The 19,069-nt window shown below is 38.6% G+C and overlaps 2 protein-coding genes across 2 annotated transcripts; one reads left to right on the forward strand and one right to left on the reverse strand.

The window, feature by feature from the left end:
- The first annotated feature begins 805 nt into the window (after window positions 1-805).
- LOC122667359 (protein KINESIN LIGHT CHAIN-RELATED 1-like) lies at window positions 806-14,075 on the forward strand. Its single transcript, XM_043863619.1, has 5 exons — window positions 806-1,009; window positions 5,750-7,263; window positions 10,366-10,582; window positions 12,849-13,035; window positions 13,957-14,075. The coding sequence occupies exons 1-5, from the start codon at window positions 806-808 to the stop codon at window positions 14,073-14,075; spliced, it is 2,241 nt and encodes a 746-aa protein (XP_043719554.1).
- A 3,754-nt stretch (window positions 14,076-17,829) lies between these two features.
- Window positions 17,830-18,696, reverse strand: LOC122667360 (dehydration-responsive element-binding protein 3-like; the record flags this gene model as incomplete). Its single annotated transcript, XM_043863620.1, has 2 exons — window positions 17,830-18,059; window positions 18,468-18,696. Coding segments are annotated over 2 exons (459 nt in total), but the record flags the coding sequence as incomplete, so codon positions are not given.
- Window positions 18,697-19,069: the final 373 nt, after the last annotated feature.

A 19,069-nucleotide genomic window follows, 5' to 3' on the forward strand; every position in this document is an offset into this window, starting at 1 on the left:
ACACAGAAAAGAGGCTTTTGCACAAAAAGCTGGACAGAACATAGATGTCATAATTTTTTTGGCCATTTTACAGAATTTGATTTTGCTTATGGGGTTGAATGTCTCTTGTCAAACCCTGTGATAGAGTCTCTTTTTGGGAGAATGGAAGTTTGGGTATAGCAATGACTCTTCCCGATCAAATTCAGTTGTTTTTTTAAGAAATTGCTCATGTTCATCTGTATTTGATTTCCTCTGTTTTATCTTGGTGCCTAGACCGGTAATCAAGGAGGCTTTGGCTTTGAAACCTGAACCTCTAAAAGCTGCAAACCAAGTGTGAGAATAAACAGAACAAGTAAATTAAAAAAGGGGGGGGGGGGGCCTCCAGTGATAATGTTTTGAATCTATGGGAACATGGAGATGGAGAGGATGAGATAAGAAGAATGACAATGATAAATGGTAGAGGATTTTGCTCAACAGAACATAGAGGATTTTTCTCAACAGAACAGAAACTTGCAAATCAAAAAGAAAAAAAATAGAGATAAGCAATAATCTGGTCTTTCTTGATATATCCATAATCATACATAAGTGTGTATCTATTTATTTTATGTTTTTCCTTCTTCACTGGTAAATGCTGTCACTTATAGAATTGGATAATACTTCAATGGGGCACTGGTCTTTCTTGATACATCCATAATCATAAATAAATGTGTATCTTAGTTTGCACGCTGACGTGAAATGTAGCATTCAACAAGACTTCAATATTTATTATACTACTGGAGTTTATTACTGGACAATTTCGTGCGGCTTCTGCAGCTATACACTTGCAATGGAGTTCCAGCAGCGAGTGATAGATGCATGGGAGAGTCATGGACCAAGTGCAAGAGATGAATTCAGAGAAGCACACCGACTTCTTGAACAGCTTAAGAAGAAGGCTCGTGGTTCATCATCAGACGAGGTTCCTACAAAGGCTTTGCTTCTGCCTCGAATTAGTGAAGTTTCCAGTATCTGGAACTCTAGACCTAATGCTCAAGTTAGTGAGAAGTGATCAAATAGACATGGGTTTTGGTTAGACATGGTCTTCTAGAGGTACAAGTGATCAAACACACTGGAGCAGTGAGGCTTTGTTTCTAGATTACTGATATATTGTGTCACTTGGTACTTATAGTTTTTGGGATGAAGGGAACTTCTGGTTTACTTTTTCTTGGAAGTTTTAGGAGACTAAATTTTAGGAGGCTTTGTTTCTTGATTACTGATATATTGTGGTACTTAATAGTTTTTGGGATGGAGGGAACTTCTGCTTTACTTTTTCTTGGAAGTTTGAGGAGGCTGCCAATTGTCTCATGTCAAACATATCTAGCTAAGTTGCAGCTACACTATTTGGTGAACCTGCTGAATCTGTCTTATTCACATCTTTTGGGTACCAAGAAATAGTGGTATGATATGAGTTTCAAACTCAGGATCAGATTGGCCAGATCCGCTGATTTGGATTGGAATCGGCGTTGGAATCATGGATTCCGCCCTTCAAAATCCTCTGGCTGATGAGACCGTCACTGAAACATTCAGATTTCAGAAAGAAGGGTACAGCTTCAAATTATTGACTAGTGAAACCCTTGGCATAATAATGTCATCAATCCCTGTTCTCACCTCACGAAGCAGGTTACAGCTCAGCCTTATATTGGAAGAGAACTGGTCCATTCGTGACTTGGGTCTTTGGTTAGTATTAAGCATTTTATATCGTATTTTCCTTGAGCTTCTTTGCACCAAACTTTCGGATCCGTAGTAGGATTTTGAAACTACTCTGGTATTGAAGGTGTACCACCCCCCACAACACAAGTTCATGCAGCAGAACATACAGTTCACCCACTTATATTCGCTGTAACCGAAGTGACCTCAATAAGCTGCTCATGTTCTGTATATTCTTTCCCACCCTATATTACCCATCTAGGTCCAATAAGCTGTTCATGTCCTGAATATTCTTTCCCACCCCAAACACCCATCTTGGTATCCAATCTGTCAGTTTCTCAGTATTCCCATCATATATTCTTTCCCACCCTAAAACCCATCTAGGTCCAATTTCTGTTCCAACCTCACTTTAGCTCTTTTCTTGGGAAACATCAACATTTTTCTCCTCAGGGAGTCTGACCAAAAACAACTACATGTGGCTCTTCCATCTCAAATTCCAAGCTCAGCTGTATCCTCTATTCACTTACTGCTTAAGAAAGAGGAGTTGAACTCATTGCAAAATGAGACCGCAAGTACGAAAATGCAAATTTTATCCAACCGAGCAAAGTGAACTGAATAAAGCTTAGAGGCCCTTGACCAGATCAATGTAGATCAGAATATACTGAGACTTTGGAGGCTTTTTATAAAAGGGTAAATGACACGTAAGGTACCCAATGTTTCACATATTATGTTTGGAATACCTAATCCAAGATAATATTAAGCAGATTAAGCAATGTTTTTTTTCAATTGTACCCATGTATATCTGTACCATTCTTTTACCTAAACCAATTTTAGGTTTTTAGACTTAGGCTGCTTTTGGTATGCATTTTAAATCGATTTTGTATTCTTCAATGATAAACTAATTATTTTTTAGCCTAGAATGCATACCAAACACGGCCTTAGATTTGGTTTTTGAGCATAAAAAGAAGATTGGTAAGGATATTTGCCTTTGCTTTTGAAGAGAATGTAGTTGGAAATTGAAACTTAGTTCTATGTATCCGTCAGCAAAGGTGCAATTATCTGGCATATATATCTACTCGAGAGAGCATCACAACATCAAAAAGTGTTACTACGTACCTGCTTCATCGTAGTTAGACTTACGATATGATTGGGCCGAGCATCAACGGATGAATCTACTTCCACCAACCACCTTAATTATCAACACCTTCACCTCCTCTCCGGATGCTCCTTTTGCATCTTTGCAAGTGTCTTCTTCTTCCTCTTTATGGGGAACAAAAAAAAAAAAAAAACACAAGCTCCTCCTCAATCTTCTTCCTTTGTCCTTCCTCTGTCATCTTCCATTTTCTTGCCTCGACCGCGACCTTCTTAAGTTCCAGGGAGGCTCAGAGTAGAGTAGTATTTCTGCATCTGAAGGATCCGGAGCCAATTCAACCGCACCCAATTATGAATCGCTGTAAACACCGATTTGTAATCCTCGAATCTATCCAGCTGAGTCAAGTGGTTGCAGAGTGCTTCGTTGATGATGATGACGGCGTTGGTCGCAGCGAATTCTCCTCTAAACCACGCAATACTGACGCCCCTTGCGAGCGTCTCCGAAAGTAAGTGTTGTGCTTAGAGGTGGGGGCAGAAGTCAAGGGCGGGACAGGGGAAAGTAGTGGGGGTGCGGAGTTGCAGGAATGAGGCGCTGAACAGGTAAGTGGTGGAAGCGGGGAAGAAGAACAATAAGGATATATAGGTTGAATAAGGTCGTAGGTTTCCTGGTTTACTTTGGGGAGAAAAGGGGGATTTTGTCATTTTGATACGTAAGGGTAAAATTGTAAATTAACGTTGAATACCTTATTACCTTAGCCGCAATCTCTCCTCAAGACTCAAGTGTCATTTATCCTTCAAAAGTAAAAAATTACACTTAAAAATCGATTGAAATACAAAATGCTATTTTGGCCATTATCATATTGAACTAATGGTTTACTTGTTACCAGAGAAAAAAAAAAACTAATAGTTTACTTTTGCTGATCAGTTTTCGTATCAGGTCAATTCTGATCCGATTCCAATTGGAACCGGCAGGGACTGATTCGATCTCGATTCCATTCCTTAAAGGGAAATTTATGTTTATCACTCCTATGGTTTCAAACAATTACGTTTATCATTCTTGAAATTTCATCCGTTGTAGAAACCTTTGCTGTATTTTGAAAGATTCTTACAAACATACCCCTACCAGAAAAGTTAAATGATGATATCATCACTCAAATATTAACTAAAGGTTCATAATACCCTTAATGAAGGTGCTTTTACATAAGGGAAATTTATGTCTACCAATCCTATGTTTTCAAACAATTACGTCTACCAGTATTGGAGTTTCAAAAATTATGTAGGCACCCCTAAGTGTTAACTTTGTTAGTTTTATTTTGAAAAGATAATTTTGCCCTTTGTTATTTGTTATTAATAAAATCACCTCATCCACCCTTATACCTTATTATCTAGAGCGACAAGGGTTTGGGAGTCGACAACCTTCCATTTTGTGATCACTTGCTGCTCCCGTGATCCCCTGCTATTTCGACAGAAGTGCTACGTTTAATTTTGCAGAGGATGTGTGAGCGACGACTTTCCCTTTTTGAGACAATGGTATTTCAAACAAATGACGGTAAATATGTAAAAATACCTTTTTTGGGGTAAATTTAGAGAAAAAATTCAGGGGTGGTAAACATAAATTTCCTCAATAACAAATAAGAAAGGACAAAATTGTTTTTTTTAAATAAAACTAACAGAATTGGCACTCAGGTATACAGACGTAATCTTTTAAAATTCCAAGGGTGATGGACATAAATTTTCCTTTTTTAAAACATTGATTCCCACCAATTTTATTTTGTTTCTGATCAATTCTAGTCGATTTCATTCGATTCAGGTCAAATAACCGGAATCAATCCTGATTGAATTTAATATGGTTAAGTCATGGATTTGAAAATGTCTTTATTATTCTGTTTGGATCGAATCCGGATCTACCCACCTATTTGGTGGATCCAACCAAATACCCGCCTTAAAAATCAACATAAACCCTTAATAGTTTATTAGGTTTAAAATCCTCTACTCATTTGAAATAGTTGCTTGATTGAGGATTTAATAAAAATAAATTCAGGTTTCTTCATGAATTGATACTTGTAATAGAACTTGAAAATTGTCTCACTTTTGAGCCATTCTGTTCCAATTAGATTAATATTTTTTTTCAATTAAAATATTCTATCAATATTTTTTTTACTTAAACAAATCATATATTTTGATCGCAAATTGTTGCTTTGCTTTGTTTCATGAATATCAGAACCAAACGAAAACCAAATGGCATAACCGAATTTAAAATTGGACCCTAATTTTTCCCATAAACGAAGGAGATGACAGGGAGATCATATCAACCATTGGACAACTTACACCATTATTTCCGCCAAAGATTGATGAGAGTTGCAGGGGATTCCTTTAAGCTCGTGGGTTTGCACAACTCTGTCTCTCTCTCTCACAACGGTTCAATCTTAGGGTTGTATGGGTTGAAGATGAACAAAAGGGTAACATGGTCATTCGATCTGAGAGAGTTTTAGTTTAAGGATAAAATGGTCTTTTACATACTACAACTAACACTGGACTACCACTCTCAGCCTGAGAAGGTACGAGTGTAATTTTGAAAAACAGAGGGGGGCAATTTTGAAAACAAAAGGGAGGGGGAGGAGGTGTAATCTCGCCCCCCCCCCCAAAAAAAAAAAAGAAAAATCACCCTTTCTATTTAAAGAGTTTTTTTTGGTAGAATTCTATTCAAAGAGTAAAGACTACAGGAACAAATCACCGGCATGGAGGGTTTTCCAAGGGTTTTTTATGCTCGCCTCTCTCTCCCTACATTTTTATACTATTGTTTGTGTTCTTGTATACAGAACTAGTGTTCTTCGTCTGTTACATTTCCTATTCAAAAAAACTGATTGTGCTTATCTTTTCTTCCGTTGTTTCTGGATATTCTCCATTTGTTTGCATCTGAAATTGCATTGAGGTAAGTGAGACCCTCCCATCTTGCTATTCACCGTGAAAAGATTCTCGTCTTGCTATTCTCCAGAGACCGAAATCTTCATACCCTTGTGGACATATCGCCTCATTTTGTCCACCAGACAGAAAAATCAAACAGAAATCCGAAATGGAAGAAGCTTTCGCGTCTGCACAGACACTCGAAGAGATCTTCCAAGCTTTTGAAGACATGGCATCTGCTTTTGATGAGGAGGACTTATGTCTAGCTTTCTTGAAAGCAAGCCTTAATCTGAACCAAGAAGGTGAGGACCATGAGAAAGGTCTGTATGAGAGAGTTCTGGATTTTGGAAATAGAGCTTTGAAGATCTTGGAAAGTAGCAATAAAGCTCCTCTACCAGTTGCCGTGAATTTACATGTGATGGGTGCTGCTAGCTACCTCCTGAAGAGGTATAATGACAGCTTAGGGTATCTAAATAGAGCTAATAGGATACTGATAAAGTTGGAAGAAGATGGTGTCAATGTTGATAATGTCAGGCATGTTCTTTATGCGCTTCTGCATGAATTGTACAAAACGAACACTGCAATGGGAAGAAGCGAGGAAGCTATTGTCAATCTTGAAAGGGCTTTGGAATTGCAAGAGAAAGCTCTAGGGCCAGAATGCAAGGAGGTTGGCATGTTGAATCGGAATTTAGCACAAGACTATGTGGCAATTATGAATTTTAAAGATGCTTTGCCTTTTTGTTTGAAGGCACTTGAGATACATGAGGCTCAACTAGGGAACAATTCAGTGGAGGTTGCACATGATAGGCGTATCCTGGGGCTTATCTACAGTGGGTTGGAGGAGCATGAGAAGGCAACAGAGCAAAATGAACTCTCAAAGGAGGTTCTAAAGAATCAGGGTCTTCATAAAGATCAACTTAGTGCAGAAATTGGTGCTGCCGGTATGCAGATTGCATTGGGGAGGTATAATGAGGCACTTAATAGTCTGAAAGATATTATTCAACGGACAGACGAAGAGAATGAAACTCCAGCTACTGTGTTCCTTTTAATGGCAAAAGTCTTGTGTAATCAGGAGAAGTTTGCTGATTCAAAGAGGTACCTTGAAAAAGCATGTGGAATTCTTGACAAGAAAAATATTTTTTCCTCTGAATTAGTTGAAGATGTGGCTTTCTCTAAATTAGTTGTTGTGTCTTACATGGAGATTTCAATGCTCTATGAGACAATGAATGAGTTTGAAACTGCAATTTCACCACTAGAAAAATGTCTGGCCATAGTTGAGAAGATTCCAAAACTACAACCCTCAAAATGGTGTGTTTCTGCAAGAATAGGTCGGTTACTTCTGTTGACAGGGAAGACAATGCAGGCGATACCATACTTAGAAAGTGCATCAGAAATTTCGCAGAAGTGCTTTGGAACAAAGTACATTGAAGTGGGGTATAACTACAACAATTTGGGTGCAGCATATTTGGAGTTGGACAAGCCTCAGTCTGCTGCACAGATGTTTTCTGTTGCCAAGGACATCATGGATGCGTCACTTGGCCCTCATCACGCTGATTCGATTGAAGCATGTCAGAACCTTTCAAAAGCTTATGGTGCCATGGGGAGGTATGAATACTTTCCCAGTTTATGACTTTACTGTCATTATATAACTCATTTTTACTATCATAAAGGCTATTGAAACATTAATCAACTGCTATTAGTTTAGGCTAAGTACATTTTTTATTTTGAATTATTATCTACCTGACTTGGTTATTTTCTTCTGATGCTATATGGTGGCTCTTTGTTGGACTTGATGGTTAATATTAAATATTTTTTAAAAAAAAGTTTGGCAAATTTTGTCTATGCTTCTCTCATTGTTTCTTTCCTTGTTTGATGTGGTCAGAGATGTTATCAACTTTTGGTTATAAGTTTGTGGAGTAAACATCTAATTAAATACCTTTGAATAAGAAGATAATCCAAAAATGGGTAAAAGGGAAGATTAGAGCTGGAAGTGAATTATTTTAGTGAAAGCTTATGTTTTTGGATGTACGGTTATGCTCTACTAAGTTTTAGTGGCTTGATTATTATGTATGATATATAATATATTTATAAAACGAATTCTATAGGAAGTTCAACCAAATTAAACACACACAAGAGAAGTTATTCTTCCTACTATAGTAACACGTGTTCTCTTCGATAGCTTGCTTGTGGAGGTGCCAAGGTGCATTTTGTTGCGGAGTGATGGTTCTCTTGACTAAGGAACTTCTAAAGAATACATCTAAATATGGGAAATAAAAAATTGAAAATGTCAGGGCTTTGATCCCGTGAAAACCGATTATATTGAGTGATTAAAAGTTTTTACCAGTTCGGTTATGGCTCAGCTGATTGGGTATTGCTTGGCTGATTATTGGCATGTGCAAGTTTGTAATTTACACTAGTCAGTTGTAAATTTTGCTGTGTTTGCAGAAGGTATGTTATATTTATCCCTTGATGCTCACTTCAAGGTAAGGCATCTTAAAAGTGCCACGGAACAGATTAGAAAATTATGCATGCACTTGGGCACTGATGACCTATGATTCATGCATAAAGCATCTATGACATCATGTTTAATGCATGTTTTGCTTTCCTTCTACCCTCTGGTTTTAGGTTTGTGCTTTATGTGGTGATGCATGCAATCAGAAAATACACCTGTAACATGAAAAATTATTTTGAAAAAGGAAAGTTATTTCCTTTTTCTCCCCTTCCTTTTAGTAATAGTTCTCTTCAGTTATCAAATCTTGAGTGAATAAGACTTGACTGATAAATAAAATTATAATAAAAGAAATGTGGGGCTAGGCCTCTTACTTTCCCTTGGGTGGTTAAATTTGATTGTGGAGTGTGATGTAGACTCAATCATAAGGTGGTTGAGTCCTTTCGTTGGTAAACTGCCTGGCTGATGAGCTTCCCAAACCTGGGCTGAACATAGAGCTATAGTATTTGGGTTCTTTTCCTATTAACTGATAATTGTTTGGTCTTTTTTGCTGTTGGTTCTGTTTCCAGCTGTTCCTTGTGGTTGGTAGTGGTGTATTTTAGCTTGATGCAATTTTCTTTCGCTTTTGATAAAATCATTATTTATCAAAAAAATAGGTTTGAGTTATAACCATTGGCAGTTGGTTTACCTATTGCATCACAGCCATAAGGTCACATGCTGGATTCCATTTTCTCACAAAATATAGTAAAAATATAGTAATAATGGAGGGATAAGGTGGAAAAAAAATAAATGAGCCTCCCTTTCCTGTTTGATGAACAACACGGAAAGGAGGTTTTTGCACACTTCAAAAAGCTTGACAGAACATAGATGTCATAATATTTTGGCCATTTTACAGAATTTGATTTTCCTTATGAGGTTGAATGTTTCTCGTCAAACCCTGTGATAGAGTCATCCTTCTGGGAGAATTGGAGTTTGGGTATAGCAATGACTCTTCACAATCAATTTTAGTTGCTTTTTTAAGAAATTGCACATGTTCATCTGTATTTGTGCTCCTTTATTCCCCCCCCCCCTTTTTTCTTTGGTCTTGCTGCAATCAAAGTTTTGGTTTGGTTCAAGTTTGTATCGAAGTAGTACCGCAATTCGAAAGAATCTTTCCTGATTCTTAATTCATATTCTGATCTTAAACCTTACCTTCTGTGTTTCGACTCCTGAACATCTCACCTAATCTGCCTCTTGGATTTGAGCTTGAAAGCCAAATTATGGTTAGGGTTCTCTTATTTCCATCAAAATCCCAAATTGTGAAAACAGCAGCCACAGATGGAATATTAACCAGGATTGAAAAAAGTAAATCAGGAAAGCAACAAATCTGCAAGCAATCAAAAGGTCCATATAGATACTTGATCAAGATTGACAGGAATTTGCAAGACCTGTAACTTTGTAAAAATAAAGAAAAGACAGAAAGGAAAAAAAAATCTGATCTTTTTTGTTTTCTCTACAGAAATATATTGAACAAGTATTTTGTTTGGTACGTCCTACTTTGAGTTAGTTTTTCGTAGAACATATTGAAGAAGCATTTGAGGGGAGACTTGAAAAATCATGATTGTAGGGCAGTTTGGTTTGGTTTGGTTTCCTCTGTTTTGTCATGGTGCCCAGACCGGTAATCAAGGAGGCTCTGGCTTTGAAACCTTAACCTCTAAAAGCTGCAAACCAAGTGTGAGAGAATAAACAGAGCAAGTAAATTAAGAAGAGAGGGGGGATGGGGATGGAGAGGATGAGAGAAGAAGAATGACACTGATAAATGGTAGAGGATTTTGCTCGACAGAACAGCACAGAAAACTTACAAACCAAAAAGAAAAAATAGAGATAAGTCAGAATCGTTCAAAGAATCACAAATGACTAAGCATCAGACTCCATAAAAAAATTCTGTGTAAATGATGTGGAAAGGATTCATCGGGTGCTCTGTATGTTCACGAGAACACCGCAAGATGCTTTTTCTTTATCAATGTGCGTATCTATCTATTTTTCATTTTTCCTTTTTAACTGGTAAATGCTATCAGTTATAAAAATTTTCTGTTACTTCAATGGGGGCAGTGGTCTTTCTTGATACATCCATAATCTTACACAAATGTGTATCTTAGTATGCACGTCTGTCAACTTCATCTTGTTGACGTGAAATGTACCATTCAACAAGACTTCACTCCACCATTTATTTTACTGCTGGAGTTTGTTACTGGATCAATTTCTTGCGGTTTTTGCAGCTATACACTTGCAATGGAGTTCCAGCAGCGAATGATTGATGAATGGGAGAGTCATGGACCAAGTGCAGGAGATGAATTTAAAGAAGCACAACGACTTCTTGAACAGCTTAAGAAGAAGGTTTATGGTTCATCATCAGATGAAATTCCTACAAAGGCTTTGCTTCTGCCTCGAATCAGTGAAGTTTCCGGTATTCGGAACTCTAGACCTAATGCTCAAGTTTGTGAGAAGTGATCAAATAGACATGGGTTTTGGTTAGATGTGGTATTCTAGAGGTACAAGTGATCAAACACACTGGAGCAGTGAGGCTTTGTTTCTTGATTACTGATACATTGTGTTACTAGATACCTATAGTTTTTGGGATGGAGGGAACTTCTGGTTTACTTTTTCTTGGAAGTTTTAGGAGTCTTTGTTTCATGATTACTGATATATTGTGTAACTTGATACCTATAGTTTTTGGGATGGAGGGAACTTCTGGATTACTTTTTCTTGGAAGTTTTAGGAGGCTGTCAATTGTCTCATGTCAAACATATCTAGCTAAGTTGCAGCTACACAATTTGGCGAACCTGCTGATTCAGTCTTATTCACATCTTTTGGGTACCAAGAAATAGTGGCCTAATCTGAGTTTAAAACTTGAGATCAGAATGGCCGGATCCACTGATTTGGATCGGAATCGGCAATTCTCTAATGCCGATTCCGCTCTTTTAAATCCTCTGCCTGATGAGACTGTCACTGAAACATTCAGATTTCAGAAAGAAGGGTACAACTTCAAATTATTGTGACTAGGGAAACCCTTTGCATAATAATGTCATCAATCCATGTTTTCACCTCTCGAAGCAGGTTCCAGCTCAGCCTTATGTTGGAAGAGAACTGGTCCATTAGTGACTTGGGTCTTTGGTTAGTATTAAGCATTTTATATCGTATTTTCCATAAGCTTCTTTGCACCATACTTTCATATCAGTAGTAGGGCTTTGAAACGACTCTGGTATTGTAGGTGTAACCCCCCCCCCCCCCCCCACAAACACAAGTTCATGCAGCAGAACATACAGTTCACCCACTTGTATTGGCTGTAACATAAGTGACCTCAATAAGCTGTTCGTGTTTTCTGGTATGCAATCTGTCAGTATCTCAGTATTCCCACCATATATGCTTTTCCACCCTAAAACCCAACTAGGTCCAATTTCTGTCCCACCCTCACTTATAGTTCTTTTCTTGGGAAACATCAACATTTTTCTCCTCAGGGAGTCTGACCAAAAACTACTACATTTGGCTCTTCCATCTCAAATTCCAAGCTCAGCTGTGTCTTCTATTCACTTACTGCTTTAAGGAAGAGGAGGAGAACCCATTGCAAAATGAGAGCACAATTACAAACATGCAAATTTTATCCAACAGAACAAAGTGAACTGAATAAAGCTTGGAAGCCCTTGACCAAATCAATGTAGATCAGAATGCACTGAGTCTTTGGAGGCTTTTTATAAAAGGGAAAATGACACCTAAGGTACCCGATGTTGTTATGTTTGTGATACCTAAACCAAGATAACATTAAGCAGAATAAGCAAATATTTAAATTTTTTTTTTTTTTTTCAATTGTACCCATGTATATCTGTCCCATTCTTTCCCCTAAACCAGTACATCTACAACAAGCACATTTTAGAATTTTAGTCTTAGGTTGTATGTGGTATGTATTCTTGGATTGCATTTTAGGTTGATTTTGCATTCTCTGATGGCAAACTAATTGTTTTTATCGTCCAAACATACAAAATTGGCCTAGAATGCATATCAAACACAGCCTCAAATTTGGTTTTGAGCATAAAAAGAAGATTTGGTAAAGATATTTCCCTTTGCTTTTGAAGAGAATGTAGTTGGAAAATTGAAATTTAGTTCTATGTATCTGTTTTGGTTGGAAAATTAAAATGAAAATTCCTCATTTTTTCTCATAAAGTTTGGTACATTGAGAAAAATGATCTCGGATACAAAAAGCAGCAAAGTTCAAATTTTTCTGGCATGTATATCTACTTAGAGAGCATCGCAACATCAAAAAGTGTAACTACTTACCTGCTGCTTCATCGTAGTTAGCCTTACGATATGATTGGGCTGAGCGTCAACGGAAGAATCTACTTCCACCACCCACCTTATCAACAACTTCACCTGATCTCCGGGTGCTCCATTCACGAAGGACGTGAACACCATTTACGTCTTTGCAAGTGTCTTCTTCTTATTCCTCTTTATTGAAAAAAAAAAAAAAACACCCAAGCTCCTCTTCAATATTCTTCCTTTGTCCTTGGTCTACTCATCTTCAATTTTTTTCGCCGCGACCTTGACCTTCCTAAATTCCAAGGAGGCAACGTCGAGTATTGTAGAGTAGATCGACTAGTATTTCTGCATCTGAAGGATCGGGATCCAATTCAACCGCATCCAATTATGAATCGCAGCAAACACCGATTCGTACTTGTCGAATCCATCCAGCTGAGTCAAGTGGTTGCAGACAGAGTGCTTCGATGATGATGATGGCGTTGGCCGCAGCGAATTCTCCCCTAAACCACGCAATACTGGCGTCCCTTGCGAACGTCTCCGAAGGTATCTGTGGTGCTTGGGGGTGGGAGCAGAAGTCAAAGGCGGGACAGGGATAAGTGGTGGGGGTGCAAGAGTTGCAGGAATGGGGCGCCGAACAGGTAAGTTTGTGGGGTGGTGAAGAAGCACAATAAGGATATATATTGTTGAATTATATCGTAGGTTTTCTTGGTTTACGGGGGAGAAGAAGGGTAAGGATGCATGAGGGTAACTTTGGAAATTAAAAAAATTTGATTAATATTATCTTGATTTAGGTAAATTTGGGTACTCTAATTATAATTTTTGAAACGTTAGGTATCTTAAGTGTAATATTTTTTTAAAAAAAATGTATTGCTTTTGTTAAAAACAAAAAAGTAAGGGTTTTTGTCAAATGCCCCCTTACAACTTTTCTAATCCTAAACTCTCCCTTATTTTCAACAAATTATAACATTTTGATCTAGTTTGTTAATTTGGGACGTTAGACGTAGTTTTAGGGAGTGTAATGATCAAAATACCCCTCTAATAAAAACCCATCAAAATTAAAAAATAAATAGATCAAATTGCCCTCATCTTCCCCAAATGGGTTTGAAACTGAAACTTTTTCTCCCAAATTAGATAGGATTTGAACCCATTGGAAAGCAAAGGATCAGAAGAAGAAATTGGATACGATACTGGGCGCTCAACGAAAATGAAGACAAAGTTTCAAAGTTTGATAAATGCAAACATCACAAGAGAGTTGGGATTTATAACATCAACACATGAAATTGGATACTATACTGGGCGCACAAAATTGGGAACTTTTAAATCCATGGAGGCAACCAAGTAACCAACAGATGTCATCTAACAAAATTTGTAAGCTTTGTAGGTTCTGGCTCTCCTCCCAAATGCATAAAGATAAACCGTGAAAAATGAATAAATTTCACTGTAAATGGAGAAAGCACTTTCGTTTATAAAGCATATTTCACTCGACATTTCCCATTCAACTATCGCATGCTCAGAACAGAGTCTATTTTCAGATTTAAACTTGGAATTAAATACCACAGTATCAGTCAATGGATTAGGGAGGAAGTTACCATCAAATGGAAAGAATGATATGGTGAATCAGCTCTTCAAAAATCAGGTTCAATTGATGGCTGGAACTGCAGTTGCAAAACTTCCCTAATTTAGATCACTGAAGGAGAAATTTGGCATCAGCCCTTGCAGTGATCCAAACACAACCTACTTCAGGTAGAGTGTTGGTTTCTATGTGAAGGTCCCAGGCTCCAAATATCACCCAATTCCAATTGGTGATTGCTAAGATATAGCTCTTCAAAGTTGCAGCAGAGGAAAACTTGGGGACAAGTCAGCCGCAGGCAGTGATGGGAGATTTTAATATCTCCCAGATCTGAGGTCAGATCTCCTTCAAATGCTGGTCGAGTGTGACTCCTTAGGGGGATATTTCAATCCCAAAATATCAGCAGCAAAGGCCTTCAGTTTGCAGAGATCATTACACTCGGACTAGCAGCAGGAACAGAGAAAATAACCAGCTTCAAGGTCTGGTTTGATCTTCAAATCAACAATAACTTACAAGCAGTGGTGTGGTCTCGAAATCTACCATTTTGTTCTTCTAATCCCTTGCTTTCCAGATGGGTTCAAACCCTAACCGTTTTGGGATTCATCTTCCCCAAATGGTTTAGGGTTTGAAATTTGGGGTTTGATTTTCAGTTTCAAACCCTAAACCATTTGGGGAAGATGAGGGCAATTTGGTCACTTTATTTTTTAATTTTTTTATTGGTTTTGGTCACAAGGGCATTTTGGTCATTACACTCCCTAAAACTAACGTCTAACGTCCCAAATTAACGGACTGGACCAAAATGCTATAATTTGTTGAACATAGGAGGGAGTTTAGGATTAGAAAAATTGTAAGGGGGCATTTGGATAAATGGGCATTTTTAAGGGGGCATTTGACAAAAACCCAAAAAGTAAAGTAGTGGTTTAAGATAGACTAACCTAATTAATATTTTACTCTAAACCTTAAACCACATTTAACTGCCCTACTCATGGTTTATTTTTTTGTTGTTTAAGGCTGCAAATTATTTTTATTATTTGTATTAAAAAATAATCTTTCATGATAATTGTCACACGATCCAAGTAGGGGTGCAAGTTTGGCCCTGTCGGCCCGAACTCGCCTTGGTTCGCCCTGAGCCCGAACTGGGTTTGGGTTGAGATATTTGGCCCTGAAGGTGGATCAGGGTTGAAAATTTTTGGTCCTGAGTCATGGTCGGGTCGGGTCGGGTCAGGGTTGAGGCCTCGGGCTAAGCCTAGCCCGGTCCGACCCGGTCTTGTTTTAAGTTATACTATAAAATATATATTATACAAACTTTAAACGTCACCCATATTTTGTTATATAATATATTATATATGAAGATAATAAGTGATATAATATATTTATTATAGTGTTTTTGACGTAAAATTGATAATTTTCTCCCCGATCCATCTCTGCCCATGCATTTCCTTCCCACTCCCCATGATCAGGGCCAATCAGGGTCAGCTCGGCCCGACCCTGAGGGCTGGTCAAGGTTGGATTTTTCAGGCCCCGAATCAAGGTCAGGTCGGGCTTGGGCCCAACTAAGGGGACTCAAAATTGGGCTAGGATTCTATAAAGCCTGGCCCAACCCGACCCTCTTGCAACCCTAATCTAAAACGTTGAGAGAGGTCTAGACGCAAGACAACACCAACAAAACGACTAAGGTGTTTGTCTAGACATGGCCTAGGGGATGGCTTGACAACTATCAACAAAATCTATGTGCATAGTTGTGTGCTCACATAAATCTTTTTTTTTTTGTTTTTCGTTAAAAAGTCATATTGTATTTGATACGAACAAGAATAAAGAAATACAGAGATTTTTTTTGGTAGAAAATACAGAGATTAACAATTAAGCATACCTAGACGAATACAAACACAAAACCGATTAGAGAGGCCCCCACCATCGACGTTGCCATCAACAAGAGCCTCCAACCGTTACCTGGTGTTATTACCACATTCCTAATCACATGGTTTCACCCCACAGCTGGCTTATTTGTGACTCAAAAGTCTAAAGTCAGTTACTGAACTTCTATACCATCAAAGTTGGGACTTGTTCTGCGGAGCAAATCCTTACCGTATTGAACTAATGGTAATACAGTTTTGTTTTATCTGACAATTATGATACAAAGCAATTACAGATTTGTTTTATCTCACAATTATGCAAGATAGTAGATCTGGAAATTTTTTAAATTTCTTGCTTCTTCTGAAAAACCTCAATATAATCAGATGCATATTTGAGTTCTGAAATTAATGATCTATCTTGCATCTTCATTTATCACAAACCCTATTTGATTACCAAAATCCTTCTCTTCCTCCCCGCTCCTGGAGAACAAATCTCTGCAATCATTCCTAGATCTCCTCTTCTCAAAACCTCAAGATCTATGTCCCGACTTTCTTGGAAATAGTCTGCTGTAATTTCCTTCTTCAATAAATTCTCGTCGTCTTTCCTTTTAAGTGTTTGAGGTTTGATCTCCGCTCCACTTCCTCATCAGATTCCCACCGACAATGGCATTGTCGCTTCTATCCTATCAGCGATATTGGGCCAGAATGTGATCACACACTCCCTCCGGAAACGAGATCAGTCGGTCTTGTTGTAGCAGAAGCCATTGATGGATCTTCTCCCTCCTGAGAATGTTAACTCTTCTGAAAACTCCTCCACTACCTATGGCACTTTTCTCATCCATCCCCATTAGCAAATCCTATCGACTCTTAGAGGGTAGTAATCTAGTAAAACACCGAGCACCAAGTTCCAGGGTGAGATTTATACTTGTAGGATGCGGTACATCACAAAAAATCCAGCAACAACAACCATGAGACCAGCATCAAAAGAAATCGATATCAGCATACAGCAGTTTGGTTGGGCCAATGGATTTTGGTCTTACTTCCAAGCAAGAATTGGGTAATCCTGGTCCACAAAGGTCCGGATTTTCACGCAATAATGAAACCGAAAATGTTGAGATTAGAGCGGATGGAACCCTACCGAATAGAAGAAGTAAGAGAAATTGAACGCTCCAAGTTCTATAGCTCTTGTGGGATTGGGTGAATGTGATTATTATATAAAAGATCAAGATAGGTCAATACCAGTAATTTGAGAAAGAGAAGTAGGGGAAGTCTCTAGTGAGAGGCGGAGAACATAAAAAACATTTCATAACTTCAATGCGCGGATGATCTGGGCTTTCAATGTATTTTTCTGAGAAGGGGGAGGGGGGGGGGGGAGATAGTGGGGGAGAGTTGCAGAAGATCTCCCCACCCTCTCCGTTATCGCCATTTTCACTGGGCAAGAGAAGGAGGGGAAGCTAGAGCCAGAGTCAGTAAAGGAGAGGGAGAGGGAGAGGGAGAGGGGGAGATGCAGGCAGCTGGAGAGACGCGGAAGAAGAGAAGGAGAGGTAGGGAGAGCAAGAGAAGGAGGGGAAGCTAGAGCCAGGCCAGAGTCGGTAAAGGAGAGGGAGAGGAAGAGGGGGAGGTGCAGGGAGCTGGAGCCTGGAGAGACCGGAAGAAGAGAAGGAGAGGTAGGGAGAAATTATAAAAAATACCCTAACTTAAAACGTTGGCAAATGATGTGGCATGGACAATAAATCCGGTTATAATAGCTTACGGCCGTCATACCCAACTTTTTTCCATTCAATAACATACTAGTAAGCAAGGAAAGCTGCTCGAGGTCTAATTCAAAGTTTTAGTAGAATTATCAAAATGCCATCAAATAGAGATAAATGATGTAAGAGTAAACATCTAGTAGACCCCGAGGTTTGTTCACCTATCTAGTAGCTCTCCCATTAATTAAACTTTACTTATAGATCCTTGGGACTAACAGAATACCTATTCCGTTAGAGTGAACAAGTTAAGTGATGATGTCAGCTGGACATAACTTTGAAAATGGCCAAAATACCCTTATGGATTGGTTGTCTTAAAAAATACTCTTCTTTTCTCTGTTCATTCTGGCACTTGGGCGAGTCGAAGCTCGTTCCTAATCTGGGTAACTCCACAATCTCGCTCAATTCATCCGAGGTCGACCCTAAAGATGATGACAAAGGCGATGATGACGAAGAAGAAGTTGATGGAGCATCAAATTTGTCCATGGCAGCTGCAGCTTGAATAAAATAAAATAATCTATCCGAAATTTCTCTGTTTCACATCCTTCATGCAATTCTGTGTTTTCTTTTCTCTAAAAGGAGAAAAGTTTTTTCTTCCAACAATCTTGTAGCCATCATATACCCTACTCTTCAACAACTTGAAGGTGAATTAACTGAACTGGCAGACAAGAATGAGAAAGGTGAATGTCCTGAAATTTCAGGAAGGAAGAGGGCGGAAGAGAGGTGGAAGCTTTCCAACAAGGATCCAGAACGAGAGGATGAATGTGGGATTTGTATGGAAGCTTGCACCAAGATGGTCTTGCCCAACTGTGGTCACTCCATGTGCATCAGCTGCTTTCGTGACTGGTAACTGCTGATCCATATTCAAATTTACTCTCTTACAACCAAACACCAACTACCTTTTATGCTCAATGCCGCCATGTTGTGGGCTCTGGCAGCCATTTCTGGGGTTGGAAATGTGCCCAACCAGATTGTTGATTTCTTGCGAGGCTCCCTAATTTCAGAAACCCATTTGCCCCAATTGCGCAATCGAACTCCTCTGTAAACTGGGTGTTTGCTGCAATCTCTCATCCTCTTGGTTTTCTTCACTTCTGTGTCTTGTAATTTGATCTGTTGCGTTGATGGGTCTCAAACGAGCTTAAGAAGGGACTGAGATGAACCATGTGAAGCAGGAGACGATGGAGATGATGAGAAATAGTGGCCACTGCTCTCTGTTTCTGAGTTCTGCATTTCTGCCATTGCAATACCCCAATGGAAGGTTCCTTCGAAGGTCTGTGATATTCCAGCGCCGGCCATTGCACGATCTGTCAATAGAAGAAATTCCTCTTCTCTTCAAATTGATCCCTAAATTGTTATTTCAAGGTTGGAGATGAAATAAGGGTGCAAATGTAGTTTTCATTTTGGTTTTTTTCATTAAAGATGTACAAGGGTATTTTTGATATTTAATATAGGTGAACAAACCTTAAGAGGTCTACTAGATGTTTACTCATGATATAAAATA

Source organism: Telopea speciosissima, chromosome 7 (assembly GCF_018873765.1).
Source record: "Telopea speciosissima isolate NSW1024214 ecotype Mountain lineage chromosome 7, Tspe_v1, whole genome shotgun sequence".
In the NCBI taxonomy this organism is placed as follows: Eukaryota; Viridiplantae; Streptophyta; class Magnoliopsida; order Proteales; family Proteaceae; genus Telopea; species Telopea speciosissima.

Bases quoted from the DNA above. Each gene is read 5' to 3' on its own strand.
- LOC122667359 (XM_043863619.1), top strand. From the start codon at position 806: ATGGAGTTCCAGCAGCGAGTGATAGATGCATGGGAGAGTCATGGACCA. The intron at 7,264-10,365 runs GTATGAATACTT...CGGTTTTTGCAG, and splicing joins GCTTATGGTGCCATGGGGAG to CTATACACTTGCAATGGAGT. The intron at 10,583-12,848 runs GTTTGTGAGAAG...AAGTGGTTGCAG, and splicing joins ACTCTAGACCTAATGCTCAA to ACAGAGTGCTTCGATGATGA.